This window comes from Laccaria bicolor, genomic scaffold (assembly GCF_000143565.1).
Source record: "Laccaria bicolor S238N-H82 LACBIscaffold_3 genomic scaffold, whole genome shotgun sequence".
Lineage (NCBI taxonomy): Eukaryota > Fungi > Basidiomycota > Agaricomycetes > Agaricales > Hydnangiaceae > Laccaria > Laccaria bicolor.
This window is the reverse complement of record NW_001889874.1, coordinates 1,541,132-1,561,236: the sequence shown is the minus strand read 5'-3', so window position 1 is coordinate 1,561,236 and position 20,105 is coordinate 1,541,132. Positions and strand designations below refer to the sequence as shown.

The 20,105-nt window shown below is 46.6% G+C and overlaps 6 protein-coding genes across 6 annotated transcripts; 3 read left to right on the top strand and 3 right to left on the bottom strand.

Annotated features, from left to right (window-relative positions):
* Nucleotides 1-5,672: 5,672 nt before the first annotated feature.
* Nucleotides 5,673-6,832, bottom strand: LACBIDRAFT_188374 (uncharacterized protein). Its single transcript, XM_001875676.1, has 9 exons — nucleotides 6,730-6,832; nucleotides 6,645-6,672; nucleotides 6,558-6,570; nucleotides 6,398-6,503; nucleotides 6,289-6,328; nucleotides 6,082-6,236; nucleotides 5,989-6,028; nucleotides 5,892-5,938; nucleotides 5,673-5,844 (listed from the first exon to the last, which is right to left on the bottom strand). The coding sequence occupies exons 1-9, from the start codon at nucleotides 6,775-6,777 to the stop codon at nucleotides 5,839-5,841; spliced, it is 483 nt and encodes a 160-aa protein (XP_001875711.1). The 5' UTR covers nucleotides 6,778-6,832; the 3' UTR covers nucleotides 5,673-5,838.
* A 1,761-nt stretch (nucleotides 6,833-8,593) lies between these two features.
* On the top strand, nucleotides 8,594-10,170 carry LACBIDRAFT_308809 (uncharacterized protein; the record flags this gene model as incomplete). The annotated part of the gene is made up of 3 exons (XM_001876098.1): nucleotides 8,594-8,940; nucleotides 8,996-10,034; nucleotides 10,093-10,170. The coding sequence occupies 3 exons, from the start codon at nucleotides 8,594-8,596 to the stop codon at nucleotides 10,168-10,170; spliced, it is 1,464 nt and encodes a 487-aa protein (XP_001876133.1).
* A 286-nt stretch (nucleotides 10,171-10,456) lies between these two features.
* Nucleotides 10,457-11,877, bottom strand: LACBIDRAFT_322709 (uncharacterized protein; the record flags this gene model as incomplete). Its single annotated transcript, XM_001875675.1, has 3 exons — nucleotides 10,457-11,437; nucleotides 11,493-11,718; nucleotides 11,864-11,877. The coding sequence occupies 3 exons, from the start codon at nucleotides 11,875-11,877 to the stop codon at nucleotides 10,457-10,459; spliced, it is 1,221 nt and encodes a 406-aa protein (XP_001875710.1).
* Nucleotides 11,878-12,521: 644 nt separating this feature from the next.
* Nucleotides 12,522-13,417, top strand: LACBIDRAFT_230306 (uncharacterized protein; the record flags this gene model as incomplete). Its single annotated transcript, XM_001876097.1, has 4 exons — nucleotides 12,522-12,727; nucleotides 12,780-13,132; nucleotides 13,189-13,248; nucleotides 13,299-13,417. Coding segments are annotated over 4 exons (738 nt in total), but the record flags the coding sequence as incomplete, so codon positions are not given.
* A 349-nt stretch (nucleotides 13,418-13,766) lies between these two features.
* LbTsp2-A (tetraspanin Tsp2 family) lies at nucleotides 13,767-15,545 on the top strand (the record flags this gene model as incomplete). The annotated part of the gene is made up of 2 exons (XM_001876096.1): nucleotides 13,767-14,739; nucleotides 14,827-15,545. 2 exons carry the CDS (start codon nucleotides 13,767-13,769, stop codon nucleotides 15,543-15,545), a joined length of 1,692 nt encoding a protein of 563 aa, XP_001876131.1.
* Nucleotides 15,546-15,902: 357 nt separating this feature from the next.
* On the bottom strand, nucleotides 15,903-20,030 carry LACBIDRAFT_322706 (uncharacterized protein; the record flags this gene model as incomplete). Its single annotated transcript, XM_001875674.1, has 16 exons — nucleotides 15,903-16,135; nucleotides 16,180-16,327; nucleotides 16,371-16,472; nucleotides 16,888-16,910; nucleotides 17,448-17,549; nucleotides 17,596-17,691; nucleotides 17,890-18,111; nucleotides 18,345-18,459; nucleotides 18,532-18,536; nucleotides 18,675-18,806; nucleotides 18,862-18,889; nucleotides 19,024-19,179; nucleotides 19,321-19,431; nucleotides 19,631-19,824; nucleotides 19,879-19,993; nucleotides 20,028-20,030. 16 exons carry the CDS (start codon nucleotides 20,028-20,030, stop codon nucleotides 15,903-15,905), a joined length of 1,785 nt encoding a protein of 594 aa, XP_001875709.1.
* Between the last annotated feature and the right edge of the window lie 75 nt (nucleotides 20,031-20,105).

Sequence of the window (20,105 nt, the reverse complement as noted above, 5' to 3'; positions counted from 1 at the left end):
AACCTATACAGAGTCAAGGACACTATAAACTATATGTCAACTACAAATTTTTGTAGCCTCAAAAAGCGGACAGTACAAACTTTTGCAGTCTAAAAAGCGGACACTACAAACTTTTCTAATACAAAAGTGGACACTACAAACTTTGTGGTCTAAAAAGCAGACACTATAAACTTTTCTATTAAACAGGCACACACTACAAACTTTTGTAGTCTAAAAAAGTGGACACTACAAAATTTTCTAATGGAAAAGCGCAGACTACAAAAGTTTTCAGCATGGATAACCTTTTAACCTAACCCTAACTTTGTAGTCTAAGTCCAAGCTTTTGTAGTCTATCAGTAAATTTTGTAGTCTACGTCTGACTTTTGTAGCCTATGTCCAACTTTTTGTAGTCTATCAACAAACTGGGTAGTCTATATCTGACTCTTGTAGTCTGTCAGTGTCAATTGCTCTTTCAGGGAATGCACCTTCCTTTTTTGGTCATTTTTCCCACAATACAATATTTGTTGCCCTTTCATTTAGCTTTCTAAATGTGTTAGAATCATGTTATTTGGTTTTGTTTTCATGGAGAAAAATGCAAAAAACAAAAAAAAACATGGCACTTGGAAGAATCTTTTACATCATATCTTCACAATGGGAGCACTTCACAACATAATTCAAACAGATTCAGGAAGCTACAGTGTAGGGCTACAACTTTCGTTTTTTGACCATTTTAGGAAATTGGTCATGTGATCACCCTCCCAACAACCCATGTGATACATATCATCATCATTATCTATTTTTGGTAATGAAAGTGCCAGGGAGCCTAATGAGAAGTAATGAAATCATCAAGGTGCTCAATGAAATATCCTAATGAAAGTGCCAAGAAGCCTAATGAAATATTCTAATGAGAATTCCATGAAATGGTAATGAAAGAGTCAAGGAGCTGAATGAAATATCCCAATGAAAATTCAATGAAAATCTAATGAAAGCGCCAAGGAGCCTAATGAAATATCCTACTGAGAACTGTAAGAAATGGTAATGAAAGGGTCAAGGAACATAATGAAATATTCTAATGAAAAAATTCAATGAAATGGTAATGAAAGGGTCAAGGAGCTGAATGAAATATCCCAATGAAATTTTTAAGAAATGGTAATGAAAGGGCCAAATACCTAATGAAATATCCTTATGAGAAATGGTAATGAAAAAGAGAAGGAGCCTAATGAAATATCCTAATGAAAATTCTAAGAAATGGTAATGAAAAAGCGAAGGAGCCTAATGAAATATCCTAATGAAAATTCTAAGAAATGGTAATGAAAAAGCGAAGGAGCATAACGAAATATTGTAATGAAAATTCCAAGAAAGCGAAGGTGTCTAATGAAATATCCTAATGAAAATTCTAAGAAATGGTAATGAAAAAGCAAAGGAGCATAATGAAATATCCTAATGAAAATTCTAAGAAATGGTAATGAAAAAGCGAAGGTGTCTAATGAAATATCCTAATGAAAATTCTAAGAAATAGTAATGAAAAAGCGAAGGAGCCTAATGAAATATCCTAATGAAAAGTCTATGAAATGGCAATGAAAGGGCCAAAGAGCTTAATGAAATATCCTCATGATATCTCATTATCCTTGCCTATATCTTATGAAAGATTCTAGTGATAAATTGAATGAAATAGATGGGCAATCCTAATGAGATGCCTTTCATAAAACCTGTGGCAGTATACACATTGCCTCTTGGACAGTTGTCATAGATTAATCATAAATAGTGGTAGCCACTAGTGTTTATAGGGAGTGGCGGGTTTGGATGTGTTTCCTTTTCTGGTATTAAGGGCGGGATTGGTCGCGTGGTCGTGAGACATGTGCCCTGTTTGTCCGCATTTAAAACATTTCCCTTTCTTCATATATTTGTTTCGTTCTTTGATAGTTAATCTGTCGATATCCATGGCGTCTGGATCTCGAGGTCTGGGGTTATAGGATGGACGAGGAGTTTGGCGAGGCAAACTTCTAGTTGGTTGCCATCCCATTACTTTCGTCTTCCATGCTTGGTTCTTATAATACGACTTGTCGAATTTCCTAGCATCTTCTATTATGACTCTGAGTGTCTCAGGTGGTTCTTTCTGTGTTTCAATCTTTTCCCGTAACGAGGGATTTAAGTGTTCGAGGAAAAGCTGAGAGAGGACCGGATTTTCCGTGTTTCCTGTTAAAACATATCCTGCTCGATTGGCGAGTGCGGTAAAGTCGAGAATGTATTGCTCGAGTTGTCCAGGTTTATGTTTAAGGATTGAGAGGTCTACTCTTGCTTTGTCTTTTGTCTTTCTGATGTCAAATGTTTCGTTTAACAATTTGACAAAGTCTTTCCACGTTGATGCTGTGGTGAATACTCCATCGGTATTCATGTGGGTGTCTGTAAAGTGTTCTGCCCAGTCGGCAGCTCTGCCTGTGATCATAAAACTGAGGGCGAACTGGATCTTTTGTTTGTCGGTGCTGAACAAGTGATTGTTGACCTCCATGTAGGTCTGTATTGTTCTAAGCCAAGTCTTGTACTTGTCTTCATTTCCATCAAAATCTTTAGGTGCGCAGCATCGGTCGCCTTTGGTGTTGGTTACTTCAGCCATTTCTTGTCTTGGTTCTGTCGGGTTCTCGGGTTCTACTGGTGTGTCGGTTTGTCTGGGAGTTCCAGGTACTGCTGGTGACTCAGGGTACAGGTTTATCGCGAATGTGTTGAACTGTTCAACTGCTTCGGTTCTTTCGTCGGTAGGTGTGATACCTAAACTGGCTAAATCTATTGGTGTAAATGTTGATGTTGGGATGATTGGTCCTAGTAGCGGCTGTACGCTTCTGCTGGGTGTTCTGGTGATCGCTGGTGATCCTCTGGGTGTGGTTCGTCTGCTAAAGGGTGATGGTAATGGTCCTAACCCTGTTATTTGTCTATATCTCTCTGTTGTTGATACAGGTGTTGATGTTCCTGTTACTGGTGTCTGTGATGCAGGGGGACTGCTACCCTTGTCTGTGCTTTCATGCTGTTTTTCACCGGATGTGAAGGTGTCGGTTCTTGGTTCGGGTTCTGAGTCTGAGCTTTCTGCTGGTGCTCGTAGTGTCCAACAGTCTGACTCTCTTCGAGCAGCCGTGATTTCTTTAGGTAGGAGGCGAGTCTGACACGCCTTCTGTCAATATGATGATGTCTTTGATTCTTTCATTATATTCTCTGATGAGACTTATAACATCTTCGATTCTGGCGTTATACTCTTCGGTAAGACGTATAATCTTTGTTACGTTGTCCAGTGTGTCTGATTTGGGTAGAGGGCGGTGATGCACCTTCTGTTCTGGGATAAGCTTGAACCTTTTGTTACGGTTGTTAAGCATAACAGGCAGTTATGTTAAGCTTTCGAGTTCGATTGTTCGTTCGTCTACCACAGTTCTCGTCGTTGAGACAAGGTGGGTCACTACAATGTTTGCTTGGCCCTTAAAGCGACACGGTAGGTTCTAGTAGCCTTGCGCCCGAAGGTCAGTCCAAGGTTCTATGATATGCTGACTTCTGTTAAGTCAAACATGTATTAAGTCTTCAACGTTGAAGACTTATTGTCAAGGTTTCAAAAGAGGCTCTAAGTCGAAAGACTATAGAGTTTAGTGTTTGAAAGTTAGGTTAGTTAACCAGAAAATAACCGGAAAATAACCGGACCTAACCGCAACACTAACCTAACCACGGTTAGGGTTAGTTGATTTCGAAAATGGAATAACCGGTTATTTTGCAGTTAACTAACCATTAAGTAACCGGTTATAACCAGCCCTATTATACACCTTCAAAACGCACTTGAGAACGTCAAAAACGCTTAAAATTTGACTAAGTTACAGTCAAATCTCTAAAATATCATTCAAATGTGTAGACTTTCAAGGATAATTGCATAAATATGTCAATTCTTCACCGATTTTAGCGTTCTTGGGCTCGTTTTAAAGCTAGAATATGCAGAAATAATATCTATCAAGATACATATGAGCATATTTGCCTTGTTATAACCGATTCTTTATTTTTTGGTCCTAACCGGTTAGTTGCGGTCCGGTTAGGTTATTTTAGGTTTCGGGACAAAGGCTAACCAGTCTCAGTCTCGGTTAGAGCCCCTGGGCACCCAATAACTGGACCTAACCAGACTTTCGAACACTAATAGAGTTCGAGGGCGATCTTAGTTTCTGAGGGTCTGATGAGGGAGAACTAAGCTTAGATTGCCTAGGTTCAAGCTACCGAATACAAACGAAAGTACCCTACTTATATACTAAGGGTATGAGTCAAATACAAGTCAGAAGTATGAGTTCGTATGACTTGTATAAAGTCATGCAAGTCATGTCCAGTCTATAGGAGTTGTAAGAGTCATATGAGTCATAAAACGGAATCTGACTGGAGTGCATGTCTAGAACTGTCCAGTATGGTCTAGATACGTCTTAGGAATATGTAAGTGTCTGTGTGTCATATATGTTTGTAAAAGAAAAAGAGTCTGTAACAGTATTTGGCTATTTCCGAAAACAGTCCATTTTGTATCCTCCACAGTTTTGTCAATGCTGCCTCAATTACATCCAAATTATGTACGGCAGTAGATATGAGTTTGTACTACTTGTTACAACTTGTTTCGTAAAAATCGGTCAAGTATTGAGTGAGATATTGGCTAGTCAAAAGTGTATCAAATGGGGGTGGTGTATCATTAAGGGGTGGATGACTGTAAGCGCAAACAAGAGCAACGTGACGGAAAGTATCTTGAGTGAGGAAAGAGGAAGGAAGGAAGAGACAAGCCTTGCTATGCATCTAAATACCCCTCGCGGAATTGTATCGCTGGTCTCCGAGGTGAGACCAGGCCATCTCAGGGAGAGGAGATGTTGTTTCGTCCCCAGGCACCTGTGCGCCTCGTCATCTTGGGGAGAGGAGATGTGGTTTTGTCCCCAAGCACCCATGTGCCTCGATTAGACTATAGTAAAAATAATTTTAAACTCAATTATTTTGGCCATGGTGCCATGTCTGGAACCAAAAAGATGCCCGATTTGGACATAATTCTCAAAGCAGTAGTGCCATCAGACCCTATTTTCCATTTCAGAATTTATGTCTATATCCGGCTTATTGTGAACGAATTAGGCATCTTTTACGTGTGACACCTTCATTACTAAGGCTTATCTTCTGTCAGCAACTATAGGCGCCTGTTGAACGATCAGGACGGCTGTAATCAAGCATACCATCTAATGACGGAGAACTCTGTGGTGTGAACGTGGAAAGTTGAAAGAATCATGTAGTGAGGAAGCCACAAAGAGTCAAGTACCACGATTCACGGCCTGGCAACCCGCTGGCCAGGAAGCAAATACGTTCAGCAAAGAAAAAAGCAGGTCCAATTAACGGTCAATGAGAGGATTGAACGCGCAAGGGCGTAGAGACATGTCTTCCTCTCATCCAAATCCCAATTTGCGAACTGATTTCGTACTCATTGGTTTGGAAAAAGTGCACTGAGCGGATACGAATTAGCGAAGTGATGACTAGATGACGCACCTTCGGCAATGCAATACCCAATGTAGTTAGAGGGGAAACGTGGCCGACCCAGCCTCCATTTGAAAAGCGCTCTGTTAGAATGCGAGTCATAAAGGTCAGGAACAGTGAGCGCAGCAGACCAATTTCGTTTGCGCAGCACGCCACAATTTCAGATTGGACAGGGCAAGAGCACCAACGCAAAAGAGAAGGAAGGTGAATTAATTATCGACGAGAGCACCTAGGTAGGAACTGATCAAGAATCTTCTGCACTGCTTACAGAGACAGGACACCGGTATACTCCTTGACGTTCCTCGGGCACTTCTCCTAACATTAGCTTCACTATTTGCAAGCGCATGCTCATTAACACTGTAGGGACATAAGAAGCATGTCATAAGGTAGTAAAATCTACGCACGGTCATGATTTGGGACCTGGTGTTCATGATGAGGGCGACGATAAGTCCTGATGGGGGGTCAGCTACGTTCACAGAGATTTCGTGCAGTAAAGTATACCGTAAAGACCCAGAACTTCGGCAAAAATGAGGATAAGGATCTATTCGAGCATCGTTAGTGTAGTGGAGATGCTATTGTATCGCGACTGCGTACCATGCCGACGAAGAGCCTGGGCTGTTGTGCTGTTCCCCTTACTCCAGCGTCTCCAACGATACCGATAGCAAAGCCAGCAGCAAGACCCGCCAGGCCGACAGAGAGACCTGCACCGAGCTGCACAAAACCTTTGGCTAGGGACATGTGGACGCTCACTGCAGACATTCATTGAGCGCAGGAGATGAATCGTAGGTGATATAGACATACGGTCATTTGCAATGAGAACCGACACGACAAGACCGTAGATCTAAAGAGACGAGGAGTGTCAGGACCTACCAAGGGAACACTGGGAAACAATGGGGAGGGGAACGCTTACAGCAATGATACCAGCCATGATAACAGGAACGACACACTTCATCATCATGTCGGGTCGTAGAACTGCCATTGCTGAAATACCAACACCCGATTTCGCGGTACCATAACTGTTGACATAGATAGGTAAGATGGGCTGAGTTCCAGAATGGACGCAAACTCACCTTGCACCTATGCCTATCGTCGCATAGAATTCAGAGGTAAGTATATGCTCCTCTATCCACACGAAGCGGCAGCAGCTCCAAGCTCACAGGTGAAAACGATGGCGCTGGTGACACCCTATGATATGATGACGGTCACCAACACGTCGCGGCAAAAAGGTGGAAGAGGGCTCACCATGGCGCTGAAAAAGGGGGCATATACGGGACAGAGGTCGGAAGACATATTTAAAAGTGACAAGTTGTGTAGAACGGGGTGGGAGATGGGGAAAGAACGGTGACTGTTGAGCGACGTAGTGGCAAAGTTACGGACAGCGCCAAGACAGTTCGATTTTCGGTTATTTCCGGTAGAAATTCGCCCGGAGTCTCAAAGTTTCCTCTCCATGGCCGAGCAACTTCGACTGTAAATGTTCATTGGTATGTTTCCCCCCTGTACTCTTTTCCATGAGAGTGATGCCATCTAAGCCATTATTGCTTCAGTTTTTTTCTTCTAGCGTCAAAAGATGCCAACGGGTGCATCATGGGTCGTCCTGCTTCTACAAAACCAGGCCTTCGTAGACACGGGTCCCGAAAAAAATTACCTGTGTCGATTCTGAAGAGCTTGCCCTGTCCCGAGCTCTGTTCTTGTCATTTTTTTCAGCCAAAGCTTGACTACTGCACCAGGCTCAATTACTGAGTATCATGTCCCCACATGGATGCAGGGTGTTGATGAGAACGAGCCACTTGCCATTTTTTATACTCTTCAGCCTTGAAAACGTCACAACGTTATAGCATTCAATCCTCTCCCTGCTAACAACTTTGTCAGGATGCTCTCCGCTGTGGCCACCATTCAGGCTGAACCACATATTTGCAGACATAATCCTATGTGGTCCCGATTTTTTTTTCCTCAGCAACTCAAGCAAAAATGACCAATGCCATGAACCCATTTGTAGCTTCTGACGGCAAACACCTGCTTGGTACCACCCTATAAGGATGCAGTGGTTTTCCAGAAACGAGCAGCTTTCAGCTGTACCTGGTTAAAGGCCCTCCTTTTATCATGCACTTATAGCTGGAGCCCATGTGAAGACCATCTCAAAACATCTTCTCAGCTTACCCATCTACCATTCATTTTATTTTTTGCTGGAAGGCAGCATGCAAGTTGCGTCTTTCGAATATCTTATCCCTGCACCAAGATGCCAAGACTCAAACAATTTACATTCTGTGTCGACTGGCTGCCAGCAAATTCTATTCAAGTATGTCAGCTGTTCTAACTTAATACAGACATACGCCCTCAAACAATTTATGAAGTGAAAGCCGCAGTCGAGCCGCAGACAATACTTGAAGGCGACAGATGAAGCGCAAGCTCGCTGCCAATATTGCCGCAGTGCTTTTACTGGGTGCTTAGCTTCTGGAGGTCGCCACGATAAAATTCTTTTGGTACTAACGCATCTTGTTCGTCATGCGTACCTCGGAGCCAAGGGCGAATTAAATTTTGTGAAATGGTTCGAGTCGGTAACTATGTAGATGACGTAACTTACGACTGGCTGTTGCTTGGATATGCATTTCCTGCTATTTCTTCTCAGACAAACTGTTCTGGGATCGTCACTTGATTAACTTCTACCGTCAAAGAATGATTATTTTCTGTATGGCGAGGCACTGACGATGATAACGCAGCAGCCAACTGAGTGTTGGCCAAGACGTAAGTACGAGCATGTCGGATAATGTTCGGTCCCCGGAAAAAATGGATCTAAAAATAGAATGCGCATTATCCGACTCATCCATGGGTCTTTTCCTTCAAAAAAGTGTTCTTTTGCAGAAATAATGCTTTCTCAAAGGTGTACTGCTGCGCTTTACTTTGGAAATTGAAGCACAGGATTGGTGATTGTCATAACTCCAACTCAGCATCATAAACTACGTAATTCGAAGGGTTGATACCTCCGAAACTTAAAAAAAATGCGACCCTTCTATGACCTCCCTGACAGACCTCATGTTTCATTCCCGATGAACATCCGAGAGCGCCTCTTAACGCCCAACCACGACGTCCGCACGACCTTCCCGATCCCATGCTCCATTCCCAATACATCCCAATCGCGACCAAAGCCCATCCTAAACACTGGCGGCTTTCTGGGCAGCTGAACACGTACAACGCCAGTTCTCGTTTACGCCATTTGGCGATTGGAGCTGGCCTTTTGATTCTCGCTGCTTTTTTGTATTCGAGCCATTTCACGAAACACTTCGTCGCGCCCCTTGACCTTGACCAACCACCCACGTATGAGAAGCTGTGGAAGTGGGAGAGGGACTTGCCCCAGCATAATCTTGATTTGCCATTTCCTGAGGGTCGGACGGGGAGGTATGTGCTGTTTAAGAATCAAGTTCAGATGTTGGGATGGAATAACCATTTGAACGAAATGTATGCCTTTTCTTTCCTACTTCCCGCCCCATTGTGTGTTGACGGTTCGTGTAAGCCTTATGAACGCGCACCTGGCGTACAAGTCAGGCAGAGCCTACGTATTCCAGGACTACATCTGGAAGCCTGATTATTACCCTTGGCCACAAAGTAAATTCAGGATCTCAGTCCCCCACACGCCTCTCAACGCTCTCATGTCCGGACCAGCAGCAGGCGGCCCTTGGGATCCCGAGGATCCCGCACCTCGCTCGGTATCTGAAAAATGGTTCGACATTGTTTGCCCAAAGTCCGAGCGCCGCATCATCAACACGCGCGACGTCAAGCCTGCGATATATTGGGAGAACGGGGACGTCATTTTCGAGCATTGGGAAAAACTCCTCAAAGATGCACCAGAGAGGTGTATTGAAGTCCAAGCAGAAAGTCGATCGAAAGACGGTTTCCCCCAGACGTTTGATTTATACCTCTGGGGATCTTCGCGCGTACTGCCATTGTGGGAGTCGTTCAAGAACTCACCAGTGTCCCGATTGCTCGCTACTTCCCCCATCGTCCAATCCGCCGTGGACAGGAACGAGTATCTTTTCCTTCCCAGAGGTCCACGGGTCCCTCGTCCTGCCACAAGGGATCCTTACGATCGGATGTTGGCTATACATCTTCGACGGGGAGATTTCAAGGAAGCCTGTGGAAGGCTAGCGACGTGGAACTCGACATTCTACAGCTGGAACCTCCACCCTTTCCTTCCAGACAGCTTCACCCCCCCGCCCGGAGGCGAATGGGGCAAAAACACCCCAGAAAACGAGGCGATATACATGGAACGATGCCTCCCCACCGACGAGGCTATCATCAAAAAGATACGGGACTCTCGCGCGGATTATCTTCGCGCGTCGCCAGCGGGCAAGACGAGGACGTTGGATACGATTTTTTTGTTGACGAATGATAAGAGTGATTGGTTGGAGAGGTTGAAGGTTGCTCTTAGGAAGGAGGGGTGGTATACGATTGCTACGACGTGGGATTTGGAGCTTGATCAGGAGCAGAAGGATGTGGGGATGGCTGTTGATATGGATATTGCGCGCAAGGCGGCGGTGTTTATTGGGAATGGGGTAAGTTTTTTGTATCTGAAATTCTTGATGGGTTTTGTGCTGATTGGTTTTGGGGTAGTGGTCGTCATTTACGAGTAATATCTTGCATCGACGCTTGGTCGATGGGAAAGAACCCATCAGCAATCGGTTCTATTGATTCAACGTCAGGGAACATTATTCATGGTTCAACAGCATTGACAAAACTAACCTTGTCCATATTTATACGTATGTAGAGAGGAATGTAGATCTTGTATCGCAGCGAAGTAATAACGACCGTAATGATGGGAGTGGTCGACAATGATCTTGGTACCGGTAAAGATGTAACCGAAATTTATTCATGCACACACGCCTTCGAGTAAAACGTTTGTAGTGGTCATTTTACATAGCAAAGCAAAAAATACAAAAGGTGCAGAGAAATTTGAAGACAAGAAACAATCTATAAGCTATACCCAACCCCTAGCCGCGCCCTTCCCACCACCATGCCCCCTCTCCTTCTCCACCACGAACATCGCATCGCGCATCGTCACCAGCGTCCGCGTGTCTTCCTCCACAGGCGTCGACGCAACATCCATTTTCTTCGTCGGGACATACGGCCGTGCCCACGAACTCCCCCCTGCACCAGGAGCACCAGCAGCTGGAGCCATAGTGGTCGCAGGTGACGGAGCCAGGGGAGTTACAGGACTAGCAGAGGTTACTGCAGCTGGGGCAGGGGTGATGGGAGCAGCAGCGGGGGCAGGCTTTTTAGGTGTAGCGTTGGCAGCTGCTGCATTTGCCGCGTTCATCCATGCGTACTTTCCACCCAAACCAGCTGCTTGTGTCGCAACGGCATTGGACATTTTCTTGCGCACGTCTTCAGACATGTTTCGAGCTGTCACGCCCGGACCTTCTTTCTTCCTCTTTCGCTTCGTGCCTTCCTCGTCTAAGCCACCAGCTCCGCCAGCTAAAGAGTCCCCGCCTAGTCCGGCGCCTGTAGCTTGAGCTGCGAGTGCAGCAGCGTGCGCAGCGGCCATTTCCATCCTCTCTTTCCTCTCTTTTCTTATCTTGATTTCTTCTTCCCTCTCCACTTTCTCCAACGCCGCTAGCTGCTTCGCCACATCGCTCCGTACCAAGATGCTCCACATGGGAGTGACCCCATCTTCGTAGAACGACGCTGGCCGGTCAAACTGCGTGTCCGTGCGATGTTTGGATGCGGTGATCATGGCTGTGACGAGGTCTTGTAGTCGTGCACGAAGGGCGAGGGCGAGGTAGTTGACCGAGTCTTCGGGGATGCGGGTGATTTTATGTTGGGTGCCCACGGCGCGCATGGTTGTGCCTAGGATGCGGGTGTCAAAGGCGGGTTTGGAGGGTTGTTTGCGGGTGCGGTCTTCGTAGGACCGGTAGGATTGGCTTTGGTCGTGTGAGCGTTGCAGGGACTCTTCCTCTGCCTGCAGAAACTAAGTACGCAGTATGTAAGATTATATAGGGAGAGTATACGCGTACCCTGAGATCTACACCTGCGCTTCCCAATGCATCGTTGAGGGTGGCAATATCAGCCGTGTCCATGCCACTACTCGCAGATTGTTGCGCTTGGGCAGCCGGCTGTCTCGCCGCCATGACAGGTTGGTGCTGTGCTTGTTGAGGTGCATATGGGTAATGCGCATATGCCGCCTGTGGATAATGGGATGTATAAGCTTGATAATGTTGGTATGCGGTGGTTGCTGTGGTCCTGTATGGACATATGACTCAAGAATCGTTGCGAGATGAGGTTTGGGATTACTGTGATTGTTGTTGAAGGACTGGGTCGATGGGTATTTCTGTGAATTGAATGTATTTGTGGTGGGTGAACGAAATTGAATAAAAAGCCGACGTACGAGTAGTAGCCCATTGTGGTGCTGCATAAGTTTGAGTGGGCGTCGCTGACTGCGACAACGACGCAGTGGGTGACTCTTCTGTTTTCATCGCCATGACTGTCGTGGTGGCAAGCCGATGAGATGAGAGAGCGAATGAAACACGTGGGAAACAAGAAACATCTCCTCAAGACCACGACGACCTCCTCATGGATTCAGACCGCAAATCCAACGTTTCCTCCTTTTACAAGGGTCGGAAGTCCTCACTCGACGCTCTCAACGCCGACTTTCCACCCCATCAACCAGGTGGAGCCAGAGTACGGGACGATGCGTCGTCATTCTTCAACCCCGAACGCACTTCAATTGACGCCCTCAATGCCCCGCGCACATCTTCAGCGGGGTATAACCGAAATTCATTCTTCCATGCTGGACGAGAGGAGCCTTTGAAAGGAGGCGTGGACGAAGAGGCGGTTATTGGGAAGGACGATGCTTGGGATGTGTATGCCGACTTTAACAATGCAGGACCGAGGTACAGTGAAGCGTACACCTCACATGCCCATCCTGGGTCAGTACTTCCTCTCTGAATTAAGATGCACGCAAGTTTAAGTTCGCGTTCTATAGATACCAACAAATTCGCACCCCGTCGTCACCTCTACTCGACCCGATTCAAGCACCAGGGGAGAAAGTCGAGCTTGTCACTGTGCCTGCAATGGGTGCTGAATGGTCAAAGGAAGAGATGCGGATGATGACAAAGGCAGGGAGGAAGGAAGGAAAATCCGAGTCGAGGAGGGGTTTCTGGAAGGCCTGGTATCGGGACCAAAGGGGTCTCTGTGGAAAGTGGTTTACGCGGAGGTTCTTGGTTTTCTTCCTCTTTGGCTTGTGTGCCGCGTAAGTTCCTTTTCATTTTCCCTTTGACCTCTTCTCACCAGAGCCTTTGTAGAATTGGGATTGTACTAGCATTCACCATCCCGAGAGTGCCAGCCTTTTCATTCAATGTTCAAAGTCCTCTCGTCAACGCAACTGGCGCTTGGGCTAAAGCTATCCCTACTGTTTTCTCCCGTGCCCCTGCCAACTTCACGTTCGCTGCCTACGCTTCTCTTCAAGCCGATACCACTGCCAATTTCCTTCCCCTTAACTTCAAGCATCTCCGGGCTCAGATTTACGACCTCGATACCAACAAGCTTGTGGGAACGGGTGACTGGGGGCAGCATACCCTTCCTGCGAAGCAGTTCCCTAAATTTATGGTGCCTTTGAACTTTACCTATGTTGCCACGAATTCGAGTGACCAGACATGTCAGTCACCTCCCCATCCCGTCTTTCTGTTTGACTTCTAACTTATGCGTGCACAGGGCTCAACTGGTACAATTCATGCAAAAATAAAGCACTGTATGCCGACGGCAATCGTCAAGGTAAGCTCATATGCAGCAATCCAGCTTTCGCTCATATGATGTTACTACAGCTCTCAAATTCCGCATTGTGCTCGACATGGGCATCCTAGGGCTCCCCTCAGATCACGCTGCGTCTACTCAAATATCAGACGCGAGCTGTCCAGTCGAACTCCCCATAAACGCCGCCTAAATTCCCTCGAGTTTTAGAAGCACGCTTTTGACCATGGAAAAGAACTCTTCATACCTATATATCACGGACTACTCGAACTTGGTTACTCCGTTAATGCACGACGCTCCTTTCTGAAACTGAACTTGATTTCTCTTCAAAACAAAATTTCATCCATCCCTGTCGCTCACTCGCTATCCATCCGTTTCAATTTATCTATTTTCCATGAACATTGTACCTAACATGACATCTATACTATAGCTTTTCTCATTTTGTCTTTGGCACCCTCAAACTTTTCAAAGCAGTCGGGATCAAAATTGAAGACAAGTGCGCGTGGCGGCTGACCATTTTCCATCCTTTCCTTAGGTCCATCATGCCCCGCCAACCATCGTTGAGGGTCTCTTCTTCAACGCTTAGTACCGTCCGTCGACGAGTCAGTGCTCAAGAGCCTCCCCATGAAGAAGACCGCGGCCCTCATCGCAAACCCACCATCAAGCTCCTTCCAAAAACCCAAGAATCGCTTCCACAGTCCTTCTCATCGTCATTTCTCAACCTCCCCTACGAAATCACAAGTCCGGAGACATACGCACCTTCTACCTTTCCGGACCCAGAGAGCCTCGTGGTGCCAGAACCAGAGAGCCCCGTGTTAACTCAGGAGCAGCTGAGCAATATCCCCTTGACACCTCGCCCCGACCCACCTTCCCGAGCGTCCACAGCATGTTCCTGGGAATCTACGGAAACGAGAGTATCTCAAATCTCACGCTTGCCCACTCCGGATTTTACGAACCCTTCACAGTCCACTTTACAGAGGGGTGCTGGGTCATTGAGGATGTTGTTACCCAAGAGGTTAAGTTATATCTCTTTTAACATTCCTCAGACCGCTTTTTGGTCTGGTGGCAGACCGGAGTTGAAAGCTCAGTCAGAGGCCCGTCACATTCCTCCTCAAATTCCATTCTGGGCTGGTATCAGGCCAAACTTGAACGCTCTGCGCAACCAATCAGAGGGGTCCGCCAAGACGCGGATTACAGCTCGGACGACGAATTCCGTCGACTCTGGCCACCATGCGCTTATTCCATCTATCGGAACTACGGATAAATTTACACACAAGTGGCCTAAACCCCAGTCGTTGAAGTATCTTAACTCTCGGACGAATAGCACCAGCAGCAACGGCAGCTCCGTTCACCTTGACCAGGCAGCGTCACTTGCTTTGGAAGAAGGCCAGGGACTTGGAGTAGGTAGCGTAATGAGGTGGACGACGTTCAAGTGGTGCCTCGTGCTCTCCGTCTCGACCGTGTTTGTGTATGGCGCTGCTGGATTGGCATGTGCGATTATGACGTGGTTCAGGAGTGAGTTGTCGTTTTCTTTCGGCGCTGATGTCAAACATACACTATGGAGAACTCGGAACTGATAACATTGATGTTTCTTTTTTGCAGCATGGGACAAAGCGGATGTGATGTCCGTAGCCGATGGCGATATCCTTATTCTCATCACCCTCGCGGCCTCCATCCTCCTCTTCACCTCCCTAGTGGGCATGTCCGGGACCCTTCTCAACTCCCGCCCCATCCTAGCCGTTTATACCCTCTTGTTATGGCCCGCCTTGGCCTCCCTCCTGGCAGTCGGCTACATCAGCTACCATCGCGCCACCTTCTCTCTCGATCACAAGCTCAACCTATCCTGGAGCCAATATTACACCCCCCTCGGCCGGCTTCTAATTCAAAACTCGCTGCACTGCTGTGGGTTCTACAGCGCGCTGCACGAAGCCACGTTTAGCAAACGCTGTTACCCGCGCACGTCCCTGCCAGGGTGTAAAGGGAAACTGTACCGGTTCGACCGGGAGAATCTAGCTGCGATATGGATGGCGGTGTTCTCCCTTGTTCCTTTGCATCTGATTAACATTCTTGTGGCGCTGCTTTGTGCGAACCATGTTACGAGGACGTTTGGGAAGGGCATAACACCGAAACGGTATCGGTTGAGTAGTGAGGATGTTAAGGCAGATGCGGAGAGGATATTGAGTGGGATTGATGGAAGGGGTACGGTACGGCCTGTGGTGCAACCGGAGTATTCGAGGGCGGGTTCGAGTGGGGTTTTTAGAGAAGATAGAGAAGATCGTACAACTTTGTTGAAGGACGAGGATTATTGGTATACATTATAGCTTAGTTGGGGGCGATTAAAATACAACGAGCGCTTACTCTGAGCTCATGTCAGCCAGGGAAGGAAAGTCGGTTGCCAAAATAGGTAGTAGTACAATCAACGGGTCCGGGAACTGTCCAAGAAAGGGTGAGCATTACTACCGTTCTCGAAGGTAGGATAACATTTCGAACAGTATAAATACATAGATGGGATTTCATCCTGATCGTCACGGTGATATCTTTACCGATACATAGATTATTTCTGCGAAGCTAGTGCATGTTCATGATCTTCATTATGTTCTCCTGCGTAGAGTAAGGTCAAAATGAGCTTGAAAGTATCATGATAAAGCGGTTAGACCTGGGAGATGTGATCCAACACCCTAATGAGGGGCGTTAAAATCCAACACCAACAACTCAAGCCGTGAACATATGTTCAGACGGCGGACGAGCCATGACAAGTTGTCCCGTTCTCCACGGGTAGCTGAGCATAAACTGGCAACCATATGGGTATCGCCTGTACCGCAGGTCCCACTGGTTGAGGCAAGACTGAGAAGGGGGAGGATATCACTCAGTTTCTCCAATGTCCAATCGATCGAGCTACTTCCGTGAATCGCTTACCGAAAATGTCATGGTCGGGGTGATCAACTTTCTCGATACCAGTCAGGGCTGTGAACTCAGATGGAGTAATTTTTCTGAAGCTTCGTGGGTCAAGATCCTCAGACGTATACATTCCTAGGACCGATACGCCCTCGCCTTTTCCTGGCTCGCCTGCAGACAGCGAGACCACGTCCCATGGATGATATGGCTGCCATTGTTGTGATACACGTCTGCGTCTAATACATGCGTACACAGTTATCGCCAATATCGTAAGGCACAGTGCGAGAATGGCGCCTAGGATGAGGCACCACCGTTAGCAGGGAGGACGAGGAGGCGGAAGGGACAATCACTCGCTGATTAGAATTGCATCGAGAACAGTGTCCTGATGGTTATCCCGTGGATGTTGAACAAGCATCTGTGCTGGGTAATAGGTCTGTGACATTGAGGAGGAACCGCACAAGGGAAAAAGTGAATGTGAATGCTGTGTTAAGGGAGAACGGAAGAAAGGAAAGGGACTCAAAGAGCCTTGACTAACCTTGGGTGGACTTTAAATCACGATTGGCGTCTGGATGAGTCGATCTGATAGGAACGGTTCAGTACATCGGAAATGTGAGCTTGCGAGCATTACATGTCTTCTTTGACGCTCTTTACAGCTTTTTCGAATGGAATGTTCCTTGCAGAACTGGAGAAACGTGCGCATAATGGGGCCGACTAAACAAGCCAACGAATCTGTCAACAGCGGTGCGATATAGGTGTGGTCTGACTCACCACAGGCACAGCTTTATGGTTTCCTGATAAGATGGTGTATTTGGAATGATGTGCACAGGTAATTCACCACAAGCACAAGTATTTGTGGCGTTGCCACAAGACGGCTTCTATACGCGAATGAGATTAAGTATCTCCATGACGGCACAAACAAAGCGCCTGGAGATTTCGTAAAGTTCATTGTTCAAAGATTACTTTACATAAAGCTGGGATTGAGATGTGATCCAGAGGCGACTCTTCCACAATATTATCTTGGTGAGTAACTCATCGGAGGAAAGGCCTCGCGGCTAGACTTTTGCGCCACTGTGGGCGGAGCCAGATGCAGAGGGGAACTGTCTCCCACTAAATTGCTCCAATTAATAGAATGAAAGCCAAGGTAACAGGGGAAGGCACCTCGAGGAAAAGAGCCAGTGGAAGAATGGCTTGGTGACCTCGAGAGTCTGAGAGATGGAGAATGTGACCGAGTGATTTCGTCGGTGGCTCCGTAGTTTTGAAACGACTGTTGAGCTGAACGTGGCACATGATGAAAACTTCACACAAAGACAGTTAAAGCCTACACGTACCTTGCAATCTGCGCGACTCAGCCATCTTCAGCTGTAACCACCTATCCCAGAGAGCTAGCGCATAAAAGGAGAGGAGGAAGAATATCAGGATGACTGTAAATTCTGCATCAATTAATCGAAGGTACTAAAAGGTGGGGAAGGCACTGACGTCCGGACCAACTCCCACCATTGTCGAGGTATGGAAGGGTAGAATCATCGATCTCTCTCGCGGTGACATTCTTCTGGGCTAGTGGTATGAACATGACTATTTGTCGGGATAAAACTGATTGCAAAAAACGGGGAGAACGCCTGGTATCTTCGGAGTGAGAAATAATATTCAAAGACGGTGTACTGGACGAAGTTCGATAGAGGCTCTTCAGGCCAGTTACAGTTTCTCGACTATATCTGAAGTGGTAGCAACCGTGTTAGACATTCTTCTGCATAATAAATTATAGGCACGTACCTGCGCTGATAGAGGGTGTGCAGGTGTCGAGCCAATTAGAAGAATAAACGGAGAGGGGAAGGCGGTAATACTTTGTTGCACAGCAGCCCACAGCCTCCGGAACATCTTTGTTACCAAAAAGTTGTGGCTGGGACCTTAGTTGGGGCGGAGACAATAAGCGTCTAGATAAGAAAGGATTCGAGATTTGGAGCGCGAAATTGAATACCCGTAAGGCGAGGTGGGCTGAGAGTCCCGGGATATGGCCCTGTCCTTTGCTTGAACTCCGTAGGGTGTAGACAAAAACATGGTTTTGCGGGAACTTGAGGAAGGTGAGAAATGTTGGCAAAATGAAATGGAGCGCGAAAAATATGATAGTTCATTTGCAAGTCAAAAGCAAGTTGAACGATTCATTGCGAATTCGTTGATCATTGAAGTTGGTGACTAGGAGGTTGTTTGGATTCAAAGCGCCTACTTACCATTATACGTCATAGCAAACCCAGTTGGGAAAATCCTTCTACACACAATCGACGATTCGCCAGAAAAAACGATAGCCTTTACCCAAGGACAAGCGGGTACTATTAGAGTTTGGCCCTAAAATTACACAACGAGTTCGTACCATGCATAGGAATATTACCGTTTCATTCGAGAGAAAGGTCAACGCACCCCATCTGAAAGAGGAGTCGAATCGAATCAAAAGTATGGTTGAAACCACGAGGGGAACATATGTGGCGGGAAGGGTCTGAAGGCCTCTTGCCTCGTTCCCTGCTAACTTAGGATGGCGGTCCGAGTACCTCAGGGTAGCTTACAACTGACTCTCACAACTTGCTTGGAACATGCAGGTGCTGCAGGCATGGAGGCTAGCTTCTCCTGGCAGTGTGCTATCATGAGGTTCGTACACGCGATCCAAGTGGCGATTTGCTCCACATGAGATTGATCGACTATCATCAACTTCATATCGGAGTCTGACATCGGGAGACTAGCGATTTGCCGCACAATCGGCTCGCTTCTGACCAGATGTTGTCTGTAAGAATGTCGAAGATGAGAACCTTATCAAAAGTGAATATGCACCATTCTGAATGATAAGTTTGGTCCGAACAACGTTTTGAGACGAACGTGTTATGTGCGAAGCTGAAGTTTAGTCGAAACATGGCATACTGTACTTGATGAGATCAAGCCAGTGTTGGCATCGGCCACTTTAAGGTCTCGAAGCATACTACTGAGCAGTTTCCGCGCTTTGTTTAGGTTTGGGTGGTCGAGTAGCGCACATTGGTAGACGAAAAAGGTTGATATAACCTCCGTTGATCTTCCGGCCTTGTTGTGGTCAAGATTTATTGGCGCAAAATATAGTCTATTGATAAAGAGCAAAAATCCTTGGTTGTATTAAATGTATGTCTGGATATCAGAAAGAGAGTGCTCAGAAATGTTGTGAAAGGGAGACAGGGTGGGACTCACCTGAATGATGATGATGATGTGGTGGGTGGATGTATATGTATATGCGACGATCAGGTGGACGTAGACAAAGATAGCATCGACAAACAATGGAACAGCAGAAACGATAGCATCCTGAAATATCCGTCAGGTATTTAATTACCGCGAGACGTAACTGTCAGACGTACTTGATTTATCGGTACAGGCTTTCATTGTTGGTGAAAGATGAACACACGAGGACCGTTGTTGGTACCAAACCAACGAGCGTATGTTGCAGGCTATGGAAGGGATGTTGGTGGCCGTACAAAAGAGGCAAGAGTGAGTAAGAACTTACCGAGTAGAGTGGAAGGAGATGGGAGGTAGCGTGAGAGGGCTCTGGGGGAGTTAAAATAGGTATTGGAGGAGGCTCTCCAATCGCAGGGCCGTAGACGGCGTTGTTTCCAACGTCTCCGAAAGAGATGTTAGGGGCGAGAGATCGTCGTCTCAAGGAGGGAGTCTGTAGGACGTATCCAAAGAGAAGGAAAAGGGCTGAAGGCCTTGTTTAGAAGGGCAAAGTCCGATCAAACAATTCAAGTATCTCACCGATCACGATAAAGACAAAGACGACGAAGAGCCACGCTAACATTGGCTCTGTCGAAATGACAATAATGATATCAAATTCGAGTGCAAGAGGTGAGAGGTAATGGGGAATCGACCACTTGTGATAGTAGTAGTAGACAGATCGTGCACACCATTTCAAAGACCTTATACGTTTCCACTATTAGTTATTGTGTTGCAATCGAACGAGCAGGCATACCTGTATGCACAGC